This window comes from Gasterosteus aculeatus, chromosome Y (assembly GCF_964276395.1).
Source record: "Gasterosteus aculeatus chromosome Y, fGasAcu3.hap1.1, whole genome shotgun sequence".
Taxonomy (NCBI): Eukaryota; Metazoa; Chordata; class Actinopteri; order Perciformes; family Gasterosteidae; genus Gasterosteus; species Gasterosteus aculeatus.
In genome coordinates, this window is record NC_135709.1 from 3,740,229 (window position 1) to 3,761,820 (window position 21,592).

Genomic DNA, 21,592 nt, shown 5'->3' on the forward strand with positions numbered 1-21,592 from the left:
TGTAAAGGGATGGATTGTAGGATATTAGAAACAAATTGACGATCCGGTTCATAAAATTAATAAAAATGCATATAGTGTACACCAGAATACAGCCATGATTTTGAAACTGTGTAATCAATAAAGAAATGACAATATTGTAAAACCACTGTAATTCTGCAACTGTAATAGAATAATACCAATGCACAGTTATGATTGTATTTGATGTAATGTAATCAACTGGAATGCATGCATGTAATACTTGCACAACAACTGATATTGACTATGGGCCATTCGAAATCTGAGTTACATTGAACTCACCAGAAGACCACTCCCAGAGGTGTGGACACTAACTTTCACACCTTTAAGCATTGTTATAAATACCTGTAGGAACCATTGTTCTCGAGTTCACTGGTGGAGGCGACAAATGGGCACTAGGGGTGGTCAAAGGACTGACCTGGGGCCTGTTGGTTGCTGAGACCAGCGGCTCCTCAGCTGAGATGTTCTTTTTACCACAACACCATCTCTTTTATTAAATACATTTGATTTAACCTTTTGATCTGCAATGCCCTCTGTCCGTCCGGCGTTTCTTCATTTTTGAACACAACAATTCCCACAATTTCTACTAAAGTACAGTAACAAAGTATTTGTACTTCGTTACTTGACACCTCTGCACATAGGATAGTGCATTAACCGATGACCAGCCTTCTGCATTACTAATGAAGAATAAAGCCAATGAAAACAGAATTTAAATAAATAAGCTTCACCTATTTTTTCAGGGTCTTTGACAGAGATGGAGATCTCAAATTTGTCTTCCTGCTCTTCTTCATCCAACTGAAACACAGTGAACAGAGAGTGTAACACCACCTGATCTTCTTTTCCTTTAGACCTGGCATTTAGTGTATTTTTAACATAGAAAAAAAATGCAAATTACAGATATTATAGATTATATAAGATAAATATTATAGAAATCATCAATTGCAAAAATCCCCAAACTTTCAGTTTTTCACTCGTTACTTGGTTGCAGTCGATCTGGGAACGCCGCGCTTGGATTAGTTGGTGTGTACCTCTTCCAGGGAAGCAGACTGGGACTTGGCCAGGCTGGCAGCTGCTGACAAGGCGGAGGCGGACGCAGACGGTCTGGCCGACACGTCATTCCGTCTCTCGTCCCGCGGACTGTCCAGAGAAAGCTCCACGGTAGCTTCTGGAGGAAAAAGAAAACACAAGAAGCCAGACTGAGGTCATTACATGCCAACGGGAAATGTAAAGCGAGATTTGCATTATGTTCTTTGCATACTTGACGGGCCGGCACAAACAAATATGCAAATGCTTGCACAGACAGGGACAGTTTCATTTAATGGATACTATTAAATTACATGTGGTCTGGTGCTTGTCAACTGAAGTCACAAGTGTCTGGTTTATTGGGATTCTCCCATTAGTGTAAACTGAGGTCTGATTGCACGTGTCCCTAATAGTTAAATCGTCTAAAGTAATGCCATGAGTCTGCTGATGTTTGGTCTAAAGACTACTAGTTTGAAAATGAATGCTAGTTGCATTGACATCAAGTATTGCAAAGGAAAAATGGGCCTGATCAAAAATAAAATAAAATAAAAAAGCCGGATTTTTTTAACAGTCAGTCATGAATCCGAAGATGTATGTACACTGTGATGCTATATTATTTAAAGATTTTGACATGAAATTAGCCCTCAATTAGTGTTTCATCCTCCATCTGTCTCCATTCACTTCCTGTCGGCTTTCTGTGTCCACTATCTCAGTAGAGATACATGAATCAACTGAAATTAGAGGATAAACAATTGAGTCTAAATGATGCAAACACTTACACAATAAGGACCAAAAAACAGTGGACCCACCGGCAAATATATCCTTTTCCTCCTCAGAATGGACCCCGTTAGTCTTGGAGTTGACCGTGCTGGCGTTCTTGATGCCAGGCACTGCAGTGACGGCTTCCTGAGAGAAGAGATCAGCGGCCTCCTGTAGCGGGCCGCCTGTGTTGCTAACGTTACTGGCGGCTTTGGTTGCGTCTGGCTTTCCCCTCGGCTCCTTGCTGACGAGTTTCTTCGAGGCGGCCCAGAGCGACTCGCAGAACAGATCCTCGTCAGGTTCGTCAAGGAGGCTTTTCTGTGGCTGATGGGCAGATTTATGCTGACGAGGATCCGCGAAAAGGTCGCTTCCCTCGTCTTTGAACAGATCGACTGTGGCCCGGCTGGGTATTTTGGCATCAGAAGCGGCTGGAGAATCACTTAGAAGGTTCACCAGTGGGTCAATGAATCTGTCTCTAGCAGGTGGCGGCTGTTGTGAGTCACTGGCTGGCAAATCATCGCTGAGGTCAATAATTGAATCCGTGGACGTTTCTTTTACTTCCTGTTCCTCATCGTTGCTTCCTGTTTTCCTGTCTCCGGGTGGATCGGTGACATCATTGGCCGATTCCCTCTTATGTGCTGCTGTTTCAATAGTAACGTCCGCCACCACTACTTTCCCTCGCGGAGCTTCAGCTTCAACTCCAAATATGTCAACAAAATCATCTGCGTGTTTGTCTAAAGGGATCTCAGTTGCGTCCGCGGCCGTGTCTCCGGGAGAATCAGTAATGTTGCTCGTAAGGTTGCCAAAGTCATCCGAGGGCTCGCTTGCATCTTCGGTCGTCGGTTTGTTTTCCGTTTGGCTGCTGAGGGGCTCGATTAAGGGATCATCCAAGATGTCACGGAGAGGCTTCATCGAAACGTCGCTGGGTTGACTGGCAGGTGATGGCGTGCTGCCATGTTCAGTCAGTGGAGAGTTAACCTGGAGATTTAGGGGGAAATGCCAGAAGGGTGGTACATAACATTCTGTTAATTGGTGTTTTATTTGGATAATATAATGATAGGCACAAATTTCAACATCCTTCAGCTGAATGAGATGTTGATTGTTTAAAGAAAACATTAGATAAACTTCTCCGCTTTAAGAATATTGTGAACAGGCAAAATAAATGAGATATTTCCTCATGCTGTGAGTGTTAAGAAGATAAAGATGTCCATAATCCTTCTTTTACATTACATTACATGTCATTTAGCTGACGCTTTTATCCAAAGCGACGTACAATAAGTGCATTTCAACCATAGGGTACAAAAAAAGAAACAAGAAAGTGCATTTTCTTCAAATGAGCCAATTTACAATTTGCTATAGATGAGTGACGCTATGAGTACAATTTAAGTGCTACAATATGTTAGTCTTTAGTGGAGGTAGAGTCTGAAGAGGTGTGTCTTTAGTCTGAAGATGTGAAGGCTCTCTGCGGTCCTGGTGTCTTCAGAGAGCTCGTTCCACCATTTCGGAGCAGGACAGTAAAGAGTCGAGATCTAGTCGAGTGTTTTGCTCTCAGTGAGGGAGGGACGAGTAGTTTTGCAGATGCAGAGCGGAGAGTGCGGGTTGGGATGTTGGGTTTGACCATGTCCTGGATGTAAGCTGGACCCGATCCATTCACAGCACCAATGTTTAGAACTGGATGCGGGCGTGAGATGACAAGAGCCTGAATCAGTACCTGCGCTGCCTTCTGATTGAGAAGAGGACGTATTCTCCTGATGTTGTAGAGCGTGTATCTACAGGATCGTGTTGTCGCAGTGATGTTGGGAGTCAGGGAGAGTTGTGCTGTCGAGAGTCACGCCGAGGTTCCTAGCAGTCAAAGTGGGCGTTAACAAGGAGTTGCCAAAGTTGACCGTCAGGTCCTGGGTCGGAGAATCTTCTTCTTCTTCACCTGTTCCTGCAGCATTATCCAAACTTGTGGTTGTAAAACACAACTTCCCCAAACTCAACCTGCAGTTAAATTATGTTGTTTTATAGTGAGAAAAATGATGTGTGCCACCCCCACATTAGAAACAACTCAGTGGAGGTGAAATGTAAATAACCTTATGAAACAGAGTTAGAAATACACTGTCATTTTAAATGTATCTTATTAGGATCCTTGCAACGACTAGTCGTAGAGCAGGGGTGCCCAACCTTTTTTGAACCAAGATCTACTTTTAAAGTTGATAGTGTATCGAGATCTACCAAGCCATATCGAAAGCCGTAGCGTAGCCACAATTTATTGCGCACCTATATAGGACACTGTTTTCTGACACATAAATACAGTTTTAACAATCATAATAGATTTATTGAAGTAAATGTGAATTTGCAAAGAATAAGCACAAGTAGGCCCAGGACTGGCCCGTAACAACACGACAGACAAACAACCCAAATAATACAATGCCTAATTCTTTGAACTTTTATAAGAACTAATTAAAGTTGGAAAAGTGGCATTTCTCTACCTTTTCTGGCACTGAGAGGAGGACTATAGTCTCTCATAGTTCGGACAGTAAGAGCTGAGTGCCAGCCGTAAGCAGACTGCAAGGTGGTCATCAGTCATGGTGGATCTGTATTTTGACTTGATGATTTTCATATGTGAAAAGGCAGACTCACACAAATATGTTGATCCAAAAAGTGCAGTCAAATTCTCTGCAGTTTGTCTGAGGTTGGGGTACTTCTCTTTCTGCATTAGATTCCAGAATCGGACATTCATGTGTTGCTCTGGATTTGAGCTCAATGTCATTCTTCAGTGTGAGGATCTCATTCCCCACAGCACAGCTATCCAGGTTGAAGAGTAATGCCACTTTGGACGTTATACAATCCACATCTACATTTTCCCCAAATGGAAAACAGAGATGACAACAGGCTCAATGGATGCAAAGTCAGTGAAGCGCCTGTCAAATTCTGACAAGATGCTCTGCACTTGCTCATCATAACGTGCACTCTCAAGCTCCGCCCAGTCTTTGCCCACAGCCTGGGCTGCCAACTCTCACGCATTGGCCGTGAGACCCACGCATTTGATCGGTTTCACACGCTCTCACGCCACACCTCCGATTTCTCACGCCAAAAAAAAATGGGAGACTACCATTGAAAAAGAGGGGCGCCAGAACACAACAGTAATGTAAGGTTCCCTTTCCTGTCCATGGACACGTTTACAACGCGCTCGGTATCGCGCTGCACGGCTACGTCCGCGCGCTCCCATCAGCGGAGCAGAAAGCGCGTCGTCGGTGTTCGTCTGATCCCCCCCGGCCGGTCTCACGCCAAGGTTTTTGTAAAAGTCGGCAGCTCTGTTTCCCTGTTTCTAAATTAATCTATTAAAATCAAATTGATGTCTCGAGTTCCATTATGGAGAGTCGCTACAGTAGCGCGTTAGGCTGCGCTGGTAGGCGCATTGCATTATGGGACAATCTTTGGATCCATTTAAATCCCTATCTGTTAAGTTCATGTTCTAGTGTTTAAGTTTATATGTGTTTTTATAGGTTCTGTTGTGTTGTGCTGAAATGTTACTGTTTAATGTGTAAGAGTGTTGGCACCATGACCCAACTTCGTATGGCTGTGGGTCAAGTTCTGTGTCTAACAGCCCTTCAAAGAGTCCTGGGGTTAAAATTGACTGCAACTCAGCCTGCGATCAACTGGCAGACCGTGATTGACTGGTTGGGCACAACTGTAGTAGAGGAACCTATTGTATTTCAAGGAATTCTTCTTCTTCTTTTCCCTAAGGAAATTGCCCTTTTCAGGCTTTTATCATATTCAAAAAGTTGTTAAATTTGGCACGCTTATCAGAACTGGTGAAAAATTTGATATTTTGGGAGTTTTGAATTTGGGTACGAAGAAATGTCTCCATAGCGCCCCCTAGAAAGGTAAAAAAGTACCCCACTAGGCCAGTTCCCCCCCCCCCCCCCACTGTGGGCCATTTTGAATTTTGTGAAAAACACGTTTTTGGCCATTTCTCCTAAACGCTATGTCCGATTGTCACAATTTATCGTGCTGATATCTTCTTGTTTTGAGAAGATATGGGCTAATGAACTTTGTAAGGGGTGTGGCTTAATCTTGCAAGAGTCATAACTTCCAAATAATTTGGCCTGCCCTCACCAAACTTGTAACACATGTGAACATTGAACCCCTGAACACAACCTGATTTTTTGAGAATATTTGAAAGGGGGATGAATAGGGGGTGCTGCAATTAATCATTGAAAATCTGCCCTTTTGGCCTATTTTCAGGATTTCTCAGAGTTGCAAAAGACCGAACTCCTCCCAGGGATTAAACCCACTTCTTTTCAAATTCGCGCAGTGTGATTTTGAGGACCTAGGCTCTAAGAATTGCATTTTGCCGGAAGAAATTCCAAACTATGTGTGTAGGGAGCATTTTTGAAAAACCACCATTCGGCATGAAAATTGAAATTGTTTTAACTTGACCATACTTTATCTAATCTGCTCTCATATAGCATGAACCTCTCACCCTGTACACGTCCATAAGATCATTTTTAACCTTAGTCATAGCTCCACCTGGGGAAGACAGGAAGTTGAATGTTTTTTTTATTTAACACCCTGCTCCTCACAGGTTATGCTCCTCAAAGGTTAATCTGAACGCTTTCAAAATTTCTTAACAGAGAGTTAAGACCTTTATAATGCTTCACTGTGAATATTATAAGAATGTGATAATCGGTGGCCAGAGACTGCATATCTGTTGATCCTTCGCCAAGAACAACTAAACCGTTGTAACTCTACTCCACATCATCGGATTGTTTCCAATTTACACATGTTTGATGAGACTCAAGAAGTCATAGCGCCACCTACTGGTAACAAGACGTCAAATTTTCTAGTGTCCAATTACAAACGAAAGTGTCATTTTGAGAGGCTTTAATTTCTAAAAATCAGAATGTCCTGGTTTTCACCGAGTGAGACCTTGGGGAGGTGTACTCTCTGCTTGAATTTAAATTATCGTGCAACTAATGATTGTTACCTTTGTTATTTAATCTTAAATTGGGTCTTGTCATTGAGATTTGGGCTCATGTATGGTATTTTGAGAGGCTTTCATTTTGGAATAGTATTCGTCTGAAGTGAAATGATTGTGTAACTATTGATTGTTTCCTTTTAATTCTAACCTGAAATTGACCAAAAGTAGTTTCCTGATGGAGAATTTGACGGAAATTGGCTCATGTATGGTGTTTTGAGATGCTTTCATTTTGGAATAGTACATCAGAATGTCCTGGTTAACACCGAGTGACACCTTGGGGATGTGTACTTTCTGCCTGAAGTGGAAATACTGTGTAACTATTGATTTTTTCCTTTTAAATCTAATCTGAGATTGACCAGATGTAGTCATGTGATTGATATTTTGGCTTATGTATGGTATTTTGAGAGGCTTTTATTTTGGAATAGTAAATCAGAATATCTTGCTTATCCCTGAGTCTGAAATTGATTATAAGGCTGGTGAATGAGATTTAAGAGTAGGTTTGGTGATCTATGACATTTTGCGTCGCTCCATACGGTTAACGACGACTGACTCTTGGACACTTTGTCCGACGGCTGCAGGAGTTCTTGGCTGCTTATCTAGCCTTCCGGGCCGGTGCTCCTAAGTTGAGGGGGAAATGATGTCGCGCTATTTTGCTATGTACTTAGAAATATAACTGTTCACATCAGCAACCTTTACCGTGGGTAACATAACAACAGTTTTCAGCTGTGGTGCGTCATTATTTTAGAGGTTAAAAGTATACGCTTGGTCATTGTTTAATTTTGCGCCATTTGTATTCGCTACATCCGGTCGTTCTGACGCATCCCTTTATGCGGTCAACTCAGCCGACACTTGAATTTTAGTGCACGTATATGCTGACATTTACGGTATTGAACAAGTAACCCGAAAAAAGGCTATTTAAATAGTAAATTCCGGACAATAATAGGTCTTGCCTTGGAACTATTGCTGAATGTCTTTTTATGGCAGTTCAAACTTTGAGAAATGGTGTTTTTGAGCGAGCAAAAATAGGGCTTTTACTTTGCAGAAATCTCCAAATCTGTACAGTAAAATTGTTTCAAGTTCATCATGGTAGTAGTCAGAGAGGTCCTTAACACAGGTACATTGGTCTTGCCTTTAGAGCTGCAACGAATAGTCGACTAAATCGACGTCGATTGTGAAAAATTGTCGACGTGGATTTTTAACGTCGACGCGTCTTTATAAAAAGATTCAGAGCTACCGGTAATTTTCGTTCAGTATTGCAATGCACTAGCTGAAGTGCAGGGGGCAGTATCGCTTACATTGTCTATATGCACCAAGGCATAGACATCCATACACCAAGGCAAAGAAGAACGATTTTGAATCATGGCGGAACAGTGTGGGAGAGACGAAACAAGCTAGACCGAGAGCTTCAAAAGTCTGGGAATATTTTACCAGCAAACAAAATAAAAAAGTACAAAGAAACATCTGCAAAATGGAATTAGCATTTCATTCCAGCACCACGGCAATGCATGAGCATTTGAAACGGAGGCATCCTGGAGCCACCATGTCTTCTCCTGCTGATGGGTAAGTTTAAGTTAACTGCCTAAGTAACGTTAGCCTTGTTAACTTATCGTAAGGTTTACGCTTACATGTTGGAAAACAGAACGTCTCATGCTTGCTAACGCGACTTCGGTTATGTTACGCAATGTAGTGAATTATCAGAGAAGAAGTTGAATGAGGCAAGGTTTCCAGCTCTGGCATCACTAGCCAAATCATTCTTGTGCATTCCAGCTACGTCTACTCCCTCTGAGCGGCTCTTTTCAGCAGCTGGGAACATCGCCTCCAAGAAGAGAGCCAGCCTCACTCCAGAGCATGTCAATATGCTCACGTTTTTACATTGCAATTTGAAACGTGTATGAATTGTGTGTTCCCCTGAAGTCATTTTGATTTACTTTTAAACCCTTACTTGCACTTTAATTGTCCGGAAGGATGGACTATTTTTTTTAGTTTTGGACTTTTGGAGTTATTTTGCATAGGCTTGATTGTTATTTTGAGTTACTTTTAAAACTTTATTTGCACTTTACTTTTAAAAGCACGTTTGCACTTTAATTTATATTACTATTTTGTTTATTTATAATGATGTTTACATGTTTACACAACTTGTTACTCAAATACATTTGAATTCAAATTTCAACATTGAATCAATATTTTTTTGGGGGGGAAATAATCCTTAGATTAGTCGAGTATTCGAAAAAATAGTCGATAGATTAGTCGATTACCAAAATTATCGTTAGTTGCAGCCCTACTTTTTCTCTTTTTATGGCAGTCCAAACATGCAGAAACTGTCTTTTTGAATGTGCAATTATAGGGCTTCTTCTTTGGTAAAATCTCCAAATCTGTACAGTAAAAATGTTTGATATTCATCATGGTAGTAGTCAGAGTGGTCCTTGACATGAGTACACTGCATGACCATGCAATTATAGGGCTTTTACTTTGAAGAAATCTCAATCTGTACAGTAAAAATGTTTCACTTTTCTATATCAGCCTATACATGCACTACAATTCAAGCGTTCAAGTACCGGTACTTTAGAAAAGCAGCGATTGGAGCGCACTCACTGTTCCGCTCCGTGTCAGGCTGCCTGCACACATTGATGGCGCAGCTCTCACACATGTTAAATTATATGTTAAATGTTAAATATGTCACACATGTCTCACACAAGTTATCAGGGGAGACGCGCCCTCATGTAGCAGACTGCTCACCCATATACAGCCTAACACGATTAGTCTTAGCCTAGCTTAGCTCGGGTGACCAGACGTCCTCTTTTACCCGGACGCATTTTTTAGGTCTTGAAAAGAGGAAATGTCCGGGTATAAGAGGACGTCCGCTTTGTCTTGTGTTGCACTTGCTTGATGTTTGACTGTGTTTGGAAAATTGTTGACTTGCTAGTTTGTCATAAACAAAGTAAGTTTAGCCGCTAGCAGACATCTCGTTAGCAATGTTAGCAAGCTAGTTATAAAACGCTAGCATATTGATGCTAGTATTAAGTGCTCACGAGTCGGTTTCTTTGTAATGTTATAGGGATACTTTTCACTAAACCTTGGAGTGAGACGTTGGGGGTGAAGCTACGGCTGACGGGGGGTGTAAGTTACGCTACGTGCAGCGAATCGGGTTATAGATGCGCCGTTTAGATGAACCAGCGCAGATTCTTTTTTTCGAGTAATAAATTGGATGTGTGGCGTGAGTGCGTGTGAAAACATGGAAACACGCGTGTCACACAAGGAAACCGTGAGAGTTGGCAGCCCTGTAGCTTTGTTGCTAGCTTGACAACAACGTTCCTAACAGTCAAACATCAAGCAACACAAGACAAAGCAAGACCCCAAATAAGTTCCTGAATAGTCCAGCAGAAATATATACATGCAAAATAACCTACAATTTCACTCATGTGGGCCTATATGATCATGAGGTCAGAATGCACACAAAATTGTACCAAATAATACACACTTGATGCAATAGGCTACATGCTTGTGGAGCCTGAGGGTGGATCTTCACCTAATCCTTTTTAATTTAAGTTAAGGAAATATGAATGTGAGAATATCAAACTATGCAAGTAAATAAGCATTGTTCATCCCACAGACAGTCAAACAGATATCAGGTAAAAAAAGGAAACTTACAGATGTTTTATTTATTACTATCATAGATAAATATATTCCATTATCCTATTTGTGGTATTGTATCGGGTACCGTAATATTTTGGCAGGTATAGTATCAAAGTCATAATTTTTGTATCGTGAGAACCCTATTGTATAGTATTCGTGGGTTATCTAAATCACTGTTAAATACAAATGCACAGAGGCGAGGATGCAGTACAAGTTAGATCCTTTACTGGCGGCAACTGTCAGGCATGAACAAACAATCATAGAACACCGTCGTAGTGACAGTCAAACACAATCGAGCACCGAGTGCTCGATCCAATATACCACATCCCTCTTTTCCGACTGAGAAGTGGCATACGTATTAGTTACCTCAACAGTTAACTCTTTGCTTACCATTAATGCTATGGCATCAACATTAAACATGTCTTTTCTACTTGCATACTTCAAAGGTTAATAAAGCATGTTTCCAATAGACTTATGGCTTTCATTAAACATTACAAACCACTTTCCTGCCAAGCATTCTGGAGAAACATTTAAGCATTTAGAACATTAAACACTCTTGAAACATTTCAGCTTGAACACTCCTCATTCTCTTCCCTTTTTTTAACACATTTGAATGGACTGGAATGCACTGGAACACGGAAGTGTGCTCCGTAGAACTTTTCCCATCAACATCTGTGCGGCGACTCATTCAGTCCTGTCACCGGTGTGTTCCTCAGTGACAGCAACACTAGATGTGGGTCGGTGCCGGTCTGCGTTGCCTTCTTCAGCGAATGTTTTACAGTCTTTATGGCTCTCTCAGTCATTCCATTTGAAGAGGGAAAACCTGGGCTGGAGTGTGTGAGTTTGAATTCCCATGAAGCTGCAAATGACGTCATCTCATAACTGGCAAATGGGACATGATCACTCACTATCTCCCTAGGAATCCTGTGTCTGGCAAAAACAGACTTCATTTTCTGGTTCACTGTGTAGGCTGTTTTATCAGGCAGATTAAGCAGGATTTTTGGTCAGGTAATCAACTAACAACAGATATGACTGACCATGTAGCTCGAAGATATCGGCTCCGACTTTCATCCATGGCAGTTCTGGAATCTGATGTGGTATGAGCGGCCGATGTCTCGTGCCATGCCAGGCCAGTAGAGGGATTTTCTTGTTTTGGCTTTTGTGTGCTGCACTCCTTGGTGGGCAAGATGCAGCTTCTCCAGAATCATACTCCTGAAGCTCTGGGGTATGATGATTTTGTCTCCGACCATGACGATGTCATTCTCAATGCTTTTATTGTCCTTGACAGACCAGTAGCCGTGTAGTTTCCTGTCCACACTTTTATTTTTCGTGGGCCAGCCATTCCTGTGTTTCTCACACACCGCTTGTAACACGCTATCTGCTGCCGTTTCCCTTTTCAGTTGGTTAAGTGTTTCCTCGCTCAAGGAATCAGTGGCCTCCAAGGCATACACAACTCTCTCATCACAGGGGTCCTCGTTAACGTTTTCACCTTCTCTGCTTGCAGTGGCACGTGAGAGTGTGTCGGCGATGTGCACCACTGCCAAGCTACATCCTTCTTAAGCAGCTGCCTGAGGGATGCTGTGAGTGAGGCTTCATTCAGTATCTACTGTGCCAGGAATTTTGTCATTCCCAGCAGACGTTGGAGACTTTGTTTGTCTTCTGGGGTTGGCATATCGACAATTGCTTTGATCTTTGTGTCGTCAGCCTTCTGTCCTGCTGCCGTGATGATGTGTTCCATATACTTTACTGTGTCAATTTTGAACTGGATCTCGTCTTTGTTAAACTTCACATGTGCAGTATTTGGTCTCTCCAACACTTTCTGCAGGATGTCATCATGTTCCTGCTCTGATGACGCTGCGATGATCATGTCGTCTGCTATGATATACACACCTGGGATGTCGCTGAAGGTCTCGCAGTTCTTCTGTTGGAACACTTCGCTGGCAGACCTGATCCCGAATGGGAGTCTGAGGAAGCGGAACCGGCCCCACGGCGTATTGAAGGTGCAAAGCTTAGACGATAGCTCATCTAGCTTGATCTGCCAGTATCCATCCTTCTCATCTAGGATGAAGAAGATGGATTTTCCTGCTAATCTGCTGGGCACGTCTTCCGGTGTAGGAATGGAATAGTGCTGACGCTTAACTGCCTCATTCAGGTTGCAAGGATCCAAACATACCCTTAGCGCACCGTTCTTTTTCTTTGTGGCAACAAGACTGTTGACCCATTCTGTCAGTTCATTGACAGGGACAATCACTTTTCTGTTATGTAAGTCTTTGAGTGTCTCTCTCAGTGAATTCATGATGGAGAGGGGCACATTTCGGCATGCATGAATCACGGGCGTGACGCTGGGGTCAATGTGTATGTGATGAACACCGGGGAACTCGCCCAATCCTGTGAAGACCTCTGCATACCTCTGTAGCATCTCCTCTTTGGTAGCTGGAGCTTTTCCTGGTGACGGGGATCTTGCTGTGAGTGCCTAAACTCTTCTCACCGGCTGCAGGTCCTCACATTCATCTCCACCCAGAATCGGCTTGTCGGCCCGGCTTGACACATGAAAGTCCAGCATAGCTTTATGTTTGGTCGCCCTGCATTCTAGAGATGCAACACCATCTGTGGGCAGGCGGGCTCCACCAAATGCAATTAGGACAGTCACTGTGGGCCGAAGCTGAATCAGACCTGGTAGCTTCCGGAACATGTGCATGGGAAGCACATTTGCATCGGCGCCTGTGTCCAGGTGGAGTTAATTGCTACGCCTCTGACTGTGGCTGTTTCATGCCATACAGTGCCTTTAGCTTGGTGAGCTGTTTTCTTTTCGTATTTTCCAGCCATGCATGTGTCCATGGCTCCGCGCAAAGTGAGCGCATTATCACGTAACAGTCTCTCCTTCAGACGAATATCGTTTATGCTAAACCCCAATTTATCCCTAATTATGTCATCTTCATTTCTGCCAAACTTACAGTCTTTGCTCTTCAGGCGTAGCTCTGTGATGAATCTGTCTACCGATATTCCTGCTGACATCGCGTGTGACCAGAATTGATGGCGTTCAACGAGGATGCAGCACAAGTTAGATCCTTTTCTGGCGGCAAATCAAACAACTGCCAGGCATGAACAAACAATCATAGAACACCGTCGTAGTGACAGTCAAACACAATCGAGCACCGAGTGCTCGATCCAATATACCACAGCAACCTTCCAATCTCTCCTCTGAACTTTGAATGTGGGAAAACATCCGGGTTGTGACCACGTGAACACAGCTCACTCACATGACAGGAGGCTGTGGGAGCCCGATTTTTATGCTCGTTCGACCTCAAAATAAAAAGGAAAAGTGCATTTCAACCACTGATCGTCGTGTTAATGAATGAATCCAAGATTATCATCAACCTTCACTAACAAGGCGCAGACCTCATGTCCGACATTGAGCTGCTGCTTTCCCAAAAGGGTTGAAGAGGACACGAAAGTTAACCTCGAGATGTTAGAAGACACCATGCACAGAAAACGTATAATTTAAAAAAATCACAACTACTAACTTTCCAAAGAAAAATACCAAAATGGGCGTTTGCAGCCACAGTCCCATTATCTGACAATAACGCCAAAAATGCTCTTACCTAAAACAGGCTAAACTTGTGTCAGCACGCTTGCAAAACTATTTCCCGCAGTGCCCCATTAGCTCTCCTCGTTAGCTTTCGGCGTCCGCCGAATATCGCCAGAAGGCTTTAGCTTAGCGCGAGACACGTACCGCGCTCGTGAAGAGCTCGTCCCCGACGTCGTCCTCGTCGCTGTCGCGGCCTCCCACCTCCTCTGAGTCCAGCACATCGTGGTCCTCGGAGTCGGGGAACGGAGGAGGACTGCGCTCCGAGCTGGTCGCCATCTTCAATCTGCTTAAAACACACGCGAAGGAGAGGCGACGTCAACTGCTCCGCACACTCTCTCCCTATGTGTGTGTGTGTGTGTGTGTGTGTGTGTGTGTGTGTGTGTGTGTGTGTGTGTGTGTGTGTGTGTGTGTGTGTGTCTGCCTGGCGGACTGACGTGTGACCCTTTCAGTAAAAAAAGGCAAAAAAAATCTCCGCTGTGGCGGAAGTTCACCAGAGGACCGGGAGCTGCGACTGACTGGAGGCTTCGGGACGTTCACAGAGCACCGCTGTCCTCTTTTTACTTCCTGGTCCTCCTTCTTGTCGGGTTAGCTTCGCTGCTAGCCACCAGCCATGAGACGGATGCAGCAGTGAGCTGGACATGATAGAAACGTGTACGTTTTGATAGTCCCTTTTACCGTAAAAAACAGAAAACGAAAACACTCGTTTTTCGTTTTAAATCCAAAACGGTAAAACGGAAGGGGCAGTCGTTTTCTCGTTTTTCCTTTAGAACCAAAAAACGAGACAAACTCACATCTTTTTACTCCACTTTTGGGGTTTTGACCATGAAACGAAAATACGAAGCGGAGCCACTAAACCGGAAGTACGTAGATTTTCAAGAGTCAACGCAATGGAACCTGTATATGCTAGAAATCCAATTTCAACAATTAAATTGTCACAATCTACAGCACACAGAAATACAAATGCATACATTCTGCTACTACAAAAAAGGTTTATCGTTTAACTGTGTATTGTGTGACTTTTTAATAATTCATGTAAATTATATTGAGGCTTTAAGTTATGTATAATCGGACTGAGCTGTCTGTCTGCTCAGCTGCATCACAAACCAATGGAAATACCAGACGGCGAACTCTCCTAAAGCACGCGGCGGATTAATACGTTCTCAACAGCCAGATCACAAACGTGACCTGGACCTCATCACGCAGTACGTCGGCTCAGCGAACCAAGTGGCGGATGAATATCGTTAACCAGTGAGAGTGAGTCGCTGGTTAACGCGAGAGTGAGTCGACTTTTGAAAACCGGCGCGACAGCTCGGAAAAGAAAGAGCCTGAGGTGAGTGGATCCATCAAAATATCATTCAACCCAGTTAGTAAATGTAGAGAAAGTTGTTGTCATTTTAATATATTGTCCGTAAATGCATGACACTAGAGGTTAGTTTAATGCAGTTGTTCCAATATGGCAAATAGTACCGTGTTAAAGTAGCGTCAGCTTTCAACCATTGAACCGTAAATCCAGAGGCTGACAGAGCGGTTGTTGAACAATAGTACATAAAGTCCTTTCATTATTAATGTTTTAGAGGACATTTAGAAAAATATAATTTAATCAAGCCAACGTTCATGTAACTTTTAATTAATGATGGACCTTGTGGCTAAAATATCTGCAGTTGTTTCGAGCGGACGCGCGCTCTCTGGTGCGCACGGACACGTGCCGTGTTCTGCCTCATCTGTACAATCTCTCTCTTAGGGGATCTCCTCCCGCTCCATGCGGTCTATCGGAGGGACGCCTTTTATGGCTACTTGTCCTGCACCATCCCCGCCACTGGTCGTTGTATCGGTAGGTATAAGCTCCAAACATTCCCCATGAAACTGGCGCTTTTTGAAAACCCGTCTGTCCTTTTCCGCTCTCTGTGTGCAGGTGGCTGAGAACAAGACTAACCGTGACTTTGGAGCGACCCGGATGTACCTGCGGGGAAGACCGGCTGCGGTAAAAGTGTAACCCTCAAACAGATCGCTTGATGGTTGGCGATGGAGGCCAGTTGCACACCTGCTGCAGGGCACCTGGCTGGAAGCGGGTCCGCCAAGGTCACTGACCTCCGCACCGCTGTCAAGGATGATGTAAGATTAGCGGTCTTATCCGTGTTTCTCCACCATCAAATGCGTGGTCCCTGCTGAAAACACGTTCTCTTCTCTAGGCAAGCAAACAGCAACATTCATGTTCGTCAATGTGAGAACGGTGGACCGTTTCTACTGTCTGATACGTGATCTGAAGCAGTTACGAGGCCAGCTGGACGCAGTCGTCGATGACCAGATCCCAAGAGCGCCAGACGTCTACAAAGCTGCAGACACTAAAGACATTTTGAACTGCCTCAAGAAAGATGTATGAAGTTGCTCATTATTTGTAAATTGAAGGCCATTTTACATTTATTTGAAAGGTTTTTCTGTCTGAATATTTTATGAATATTCTGTTTAACTCCACTAAATATTTTTGTTTAAATACAGTATAGACGTTGTTAGATATCTGCATGTTATAATGTAAAAACTATTTATTTTAATGTGAGAAATAAAGGATTTTTGCAACAACTCGTGGTGTTTCTCATAACTATAAATTGCCATTTAAAACAATGCATACTTTTAAGTTAAATTAACTAGGAAAGTAATTTTAACTAAAATAATCAGACCTAGTTAACACAAAGCATGATAATAAGTTCTACATCGTTTATACTTGTGTTGCTAAATTGAAAGTACTACTTTGGACAAGTGAACCCAATGCATGTTAAGTTTCTTTTAAACATGCATTGCTAAGTTGAATAAACATGTACTACAGTCATGTGAACTTAGCAGTCCAGAGCAGAGTTAAACACATTATGAACTGTACCAAATTGTAAATCCAATTTGATTCTAGTCAAAAGCGTAAGACAGCTTTTGAACTCATGTTTGTAAGTTGAAACCCCTTACATTTTTTACAGTGACACAGATGTATTTTCATTCATCCATGTGCACAGCAATATGCATTCAAATCGGTTCACTGTTGGACGCAATATAGTTGATAATGTAGGTAATGATTTAGCTAAAAATATAATTCAATCAAAGTGGCTTACTGTCACACTCATTGCTCTTGGCTCTGATATTTATTTACCATGTATTGTGTTGCTTGAGTGAACGCAGACAACCCAATGAGAGGCAGAGTAAACGTGTTCACATCTCCACCAGTTGGTGGCAGAATACGTGTATTTAAACCATATCTAGGTTATTACAGATGTATTTAATGCAGTTTATTGTATGTGATTTTTATGGTTCATTTGCAACCATTGTTGTATACATCTTGTTATATTTATTTCATGGAAGAGGGAACATGTGTTTATTAAGCAATAAGTAATGTCAGTTTATGAATAGAGATGTTTGTTTTCATTAATTCTGGTTTATTTGTCACACTTCCATCCAAAATCGAACGGTCAGGCCCAAGAGGTCAAAGGGCCCTGATGATAGGAAATATTGTTGGTCAAATGCTGCGGTATAAGGAAAATGACTTGTATGGCTTTATGGCATTCAGACATTTTGACTCTAGAACATTTTACATTTTTCTCATTAGACAAGAACAATAAAGAAATGAATTCATTCTCTTTTCGTCATTGCCTCCATGTTACCTTTCATGTGACCCTTAGAGTGATCTCTGGAGCTGTGGACGGATCCCACTGTCAGGTCACCAAAGTCACTGGTCACATTTATCCTGAGGACACTGGAGGAGTCACATGGTATCTCTTGAGGTGGACAGAATCTGTCCACAGGACAAGTAGAGTGGCAAGAAACGTTTAGGAGTTTTCCACAAGCCATGTGAGACGCACAGCAAACATGTGGAAGAAGATGCTCTGGTCAGATGAGACCAAAACTGAATTTTTTGGCCTCAATGCCAAACGCTGTATGTGGTGGACACCCAACACTGAGCACAACACGCCAACGGGGAAATATGGTGTCATGGCATCGTTTCACATTCTATATTTGTCCTGTTTACAAGTAGATGAAAGAGATAAATATAACAAGTGCTGACAATGTCTTCTTGTAACACCAATCAGGCATTTGAGTCCATCTTGAAAAATTGTGGCAATTTATTGACGGCACTGTCCAGCAGCACAATAACATTTGTAAAGCACATTACATCTCTGCAGCTTCCTGATCATGAGCACTTGTCGGTGCCAAAGTGTGACACTGGTGTTAATGAGTCCACCTCTTGTCACCTCTTGGAAATAAAATGTCTCTGTATTTTTTTCAAAATAGTAACAAATCTGACGGCAATAAAACTGAAGTAATTTTCTTTGGAACACAGACCAACATTAGATCTTCTCATCCTTTGACCTCTTCGGTTTACATTCAGGATTGAAGTGTGACAGATAATGAGTATATATAAAGAAACCAAAAGTCCAGCATTAAATACATCTGTAATAACCATCATAAATAACGTAAACACAGTTAAATATAATTAAATCTATGGTTTAAATAAATTTATTCGCACGTTTACTCTGCGTCCTTGAACTGTCTCTGCTCGGCCCTCACTGACACAATGCGAGGGAAAGAAATATCTGATCCAAGGGCAACGAGTGTGCGTGTTGTCAACTATTGGTGCTAATACATCCCGTCGGACCAGGATTTATTTATTTATATCCATTAACTTTTAACCGCTGGCATTGCAGATGGTTTTCTAGCATAAACCCACTCGAGCAGGACTCGGATGACGGTAAACAAGTTGTTGATGTCCACGCGGGACAATAGAACATTTAACTAATTTGTAGTGCATGACACACAATTTAACTATAACACTTATTTACTCAACGATGGCTGCTACTTCAGTGTGATTTTAAGGAAGTGGTTGCACTATATTTTACTACACTACATTGTTTTGACAGCTAGATCCTCTTCATGGATCACATTTAATTCTAACAAAACATATGAAAGCTTAAATGCAATGCGTGCATATTGTGTTTTTTTTGCCACTTTGATATTTTCATCCGCAAAACTGCTCGTCCCTCTCTCACTGAGAGCAAAACACTCGACCAGATCACGACTCTTTGCTGTCCTTGCGCCAAAATGGTGGAATGAGCTCTCTGAAGACATCAGGACCGCAGAGAGCCTTCACATCTTCCGCCGCAAACTAAAGACACACCTCTTCAGACTCTACCTCGACTAAAGACTAACAAATTGTAGCACTTAAATTGTACTTGTAATGTCACTCATCTATAGCAAATTGTAAATTGGCTTATTTGAGGAAATTGCACTTTCTTGTTTCTTGTTCTCCTGAGTTTGTACCCTATGGTTGAATGCACTTATTGTACGTCGCTTTGGATAAAAGCGTCCGCTAAATGACATGTAATGTAATGTAAAGACATCACTAGGTTAGCTGCTAAGCTAATGCTAATAGAAGTAACGTTGACGCTAAACAACGTCTAAGCTACTATTCGATTGAGCAAAAATTTGCTAGACGGTGAGGTGATTAACAACGCCTCACATGGATGAGATAATTTACTGCTTGTGATGAAAAATATCACGCTACAGTCAACTCAGTATAGCTAGAGCTGTGAAAAGTTCAATGACATCAAACACGCTTGCAACAGGAAGTGACGCAACACGCTTACCGTCAGAACAGGAAAACAAGTTGCTTCAGTCCGACTTCTGAACTTCTGGGGGAAAGCAGGAACTTCCTCTGCTGGCACTCAAAATAATACACCGTAGTTCAATGTCTTTTATCAGCGAGTGGTTTCTGTCTGCAGATCTGGCCTGGCTGGTGATTCTAAGAACCTGGGCACATTTTTCACTAAGAACACTGGACTTCCAGAGCTCTGCTCTGTTCCCAGCCTCAGCTCGGCCATCCTCTTCCGGGTGCTGATGCCTGAGAGCCCTAAGTTCCTCATAGAGGTATTTAAAGGTCCCTAGTTCTTGTTTTTTCTCGGATCTTGTGAGTTTTTTTGTCTTTACTTAAGTTCTTTCCCTGTCTTTGCCAGGTGGGACGAGAGAAAGAGGCGATCCGCGTCTTTCAGGCGATGTTTAGGATGAACATCTGGGGGAAAGGAAAGAATTTACAGGTATGGACTGAGCGATGTTCTTATACTCATCAATCATCTTTATTTGGTCACATGGACACGTGCAGCTTGTGTAGACAAGTATAAAGTACGTAGAAGTAGCATAAGATAGAGGTGTAAATGACGTGTAATAACGAGAAAAAAACAGAATGAACATTTCCTTTATTTTGCATTAGAATGAAAACCAACTGTAGGTGTATCGATTCTTGTCCTGAAGGAATTTGGTTTATGCACCAACTCCAAGCAAAGGGGGGAACCGGAGGAGACCAGAACTCGCGGCTCGCGCTATTAGGGAATACTTCTTATTGTGCTATTATCTTTACGCAATATACTGTTTCATTGTCCTGTTCTAATTGCGTTAAAACAGGAAATGGTGGACTCAACTGTATCTTCTCCACCAAACTGAATAGCAACTCAATATATTGGAGTCCAAGACACATTTGCAGACACTCATACGTTATCTTACGCACACATAAGTAAGCTGTGTTAGCTGTTTTAAACCTCGAGTCGACATACTCAGTTTGGTGTACAATGCCTTTTGCTACTACTGTTGTACTACTGACCTTTTTAACAAACAAGTGTCGGCTCATCATGCTTACATAGCTCAATAAAAGGAGACTGCATGGGGAAGTCTAGTCGGAGTTGGCTGCGATCAAGTGAAGAGTCCAGTACTCTAAGATTCTTGACCGGGCTCCCCTTGCAGCAAGTAAAACTTGCTGCAAGTCGACTCAGTGTATTTGTTCCTCGTGCTGTGACTGTTCTCTGGAGTAATCAGCAGGGTTCGTGGTTTCTAACTACGACCTAACAATCATTCTTCTGCCGCATAATCTCGGTCAGGGTGATTGTCTTAAAGTGTTCCTGCCATAGGTCAATCTCACACGGCTCGTACACACAGAGGGTCTTGGACTGTCGCACTGGTGGTAGCTGATAAAAGTCTCCAACATTACTATTACTGACATTCCTCCAAAGGGTTTGGGACTACCTTTGATCGGTTTCAGTCTTGCATCCACATAAGCAAACAAGGGCTTTGACACCATGGACACTTCATCAATGATGAGGATTTCAGCATTTAAAAGTTCTGATCGGACTTCATCCAGTTGGTTAAGAAGTCCTTGAAATGGAGGTTTCAGACTTCGTGGAAGCTTGAGCAGAGAGTGTTGATCCTGATATATTAAAGGCTGCAGTTCCAGTGAAAGCTGTCAACAGGACCGTGGGGTTTGATATGTCGACCTCCTCAGAATGGCTGGGCAGTTTGCACAGTATCTTAGATGCTTCTGAGTAGATGCATTTAATGAAATGTGACTTTCCTGTTCCAGCACCACCATTGACGTAAAAGAAAAACTTCTCAGGATTTAGGCCACAGACACGCTTTACGCACCAGTCTCTGACTGCATAGAACACACATGCTTGTTTCTGGTTCAGGTTCTGATACATTTGCCGTAGCAGTGTGGGGTCACAGGTTGGAGGCTCTTTGATGGTTCTAGTTTCTTTTGCAGCATTAGCCTGATTTCTGTATTCTGGAACATTTTCTTGAACATG

The 21,592-nt window shown here is 42.5% G+C and overlaps 1 protein-coding gene and 1 long non-coding RNA gene across 8 annotated transcripts in view; one reads left to right on the forward strand and one right to left on the reverse strand.

The window, feature by feature from the left end:
* LOC120812429 (sorting nexin-1-like) overlaps window positions 1–14,617 on the reverse strand; it is a 44,923-nt gene extending 30,306 nt beyond the window's left edge. For 2 of the 7 annotated variants that reach the window (XR_013454675.1, XR_013454674.1), the window contains exons 1-4: window positions 14,133–14,419; window positions 1,848–2,775; window positions 1,044–1,180; window positions 744–810 (exon numbers count right to left, since the gene is read on the reverse strand). Coding sequence is in view for 5 of the 7 variants with exons in the window: in XM_078097346.1 (XP_077953472.1) it covers window positions 744–810; window positions 1,044–1,180; window positions 1,848–2,775; window positions 14,133–14,264 (1,264 nt within the window). In the remaining 2 variants the exon portion in view is untranslated. The other 5 variants (XM_078097346.1, XM_078097345.1, XM_078097348.1 and 2 more) reach the window with 5 other exon arrangements.
* Window positions 14,480–16,565, forward strand: LOC120812430 (uncharacterized). Its single transcript, XR_005710617.2, has 5 exons — window positions 14,480–14,848; window positions 15,080–15,318; window positions 15,730–15,819; window positions 15,901–16,100; window positions 16,178–16,565. It is a non-coding gene; the product is annotated as an uncharacterized LOC120812430 (long non-coding RNA).
* Window positions 16,566–21,592: the final 5,027 nt, after the last annotated feature.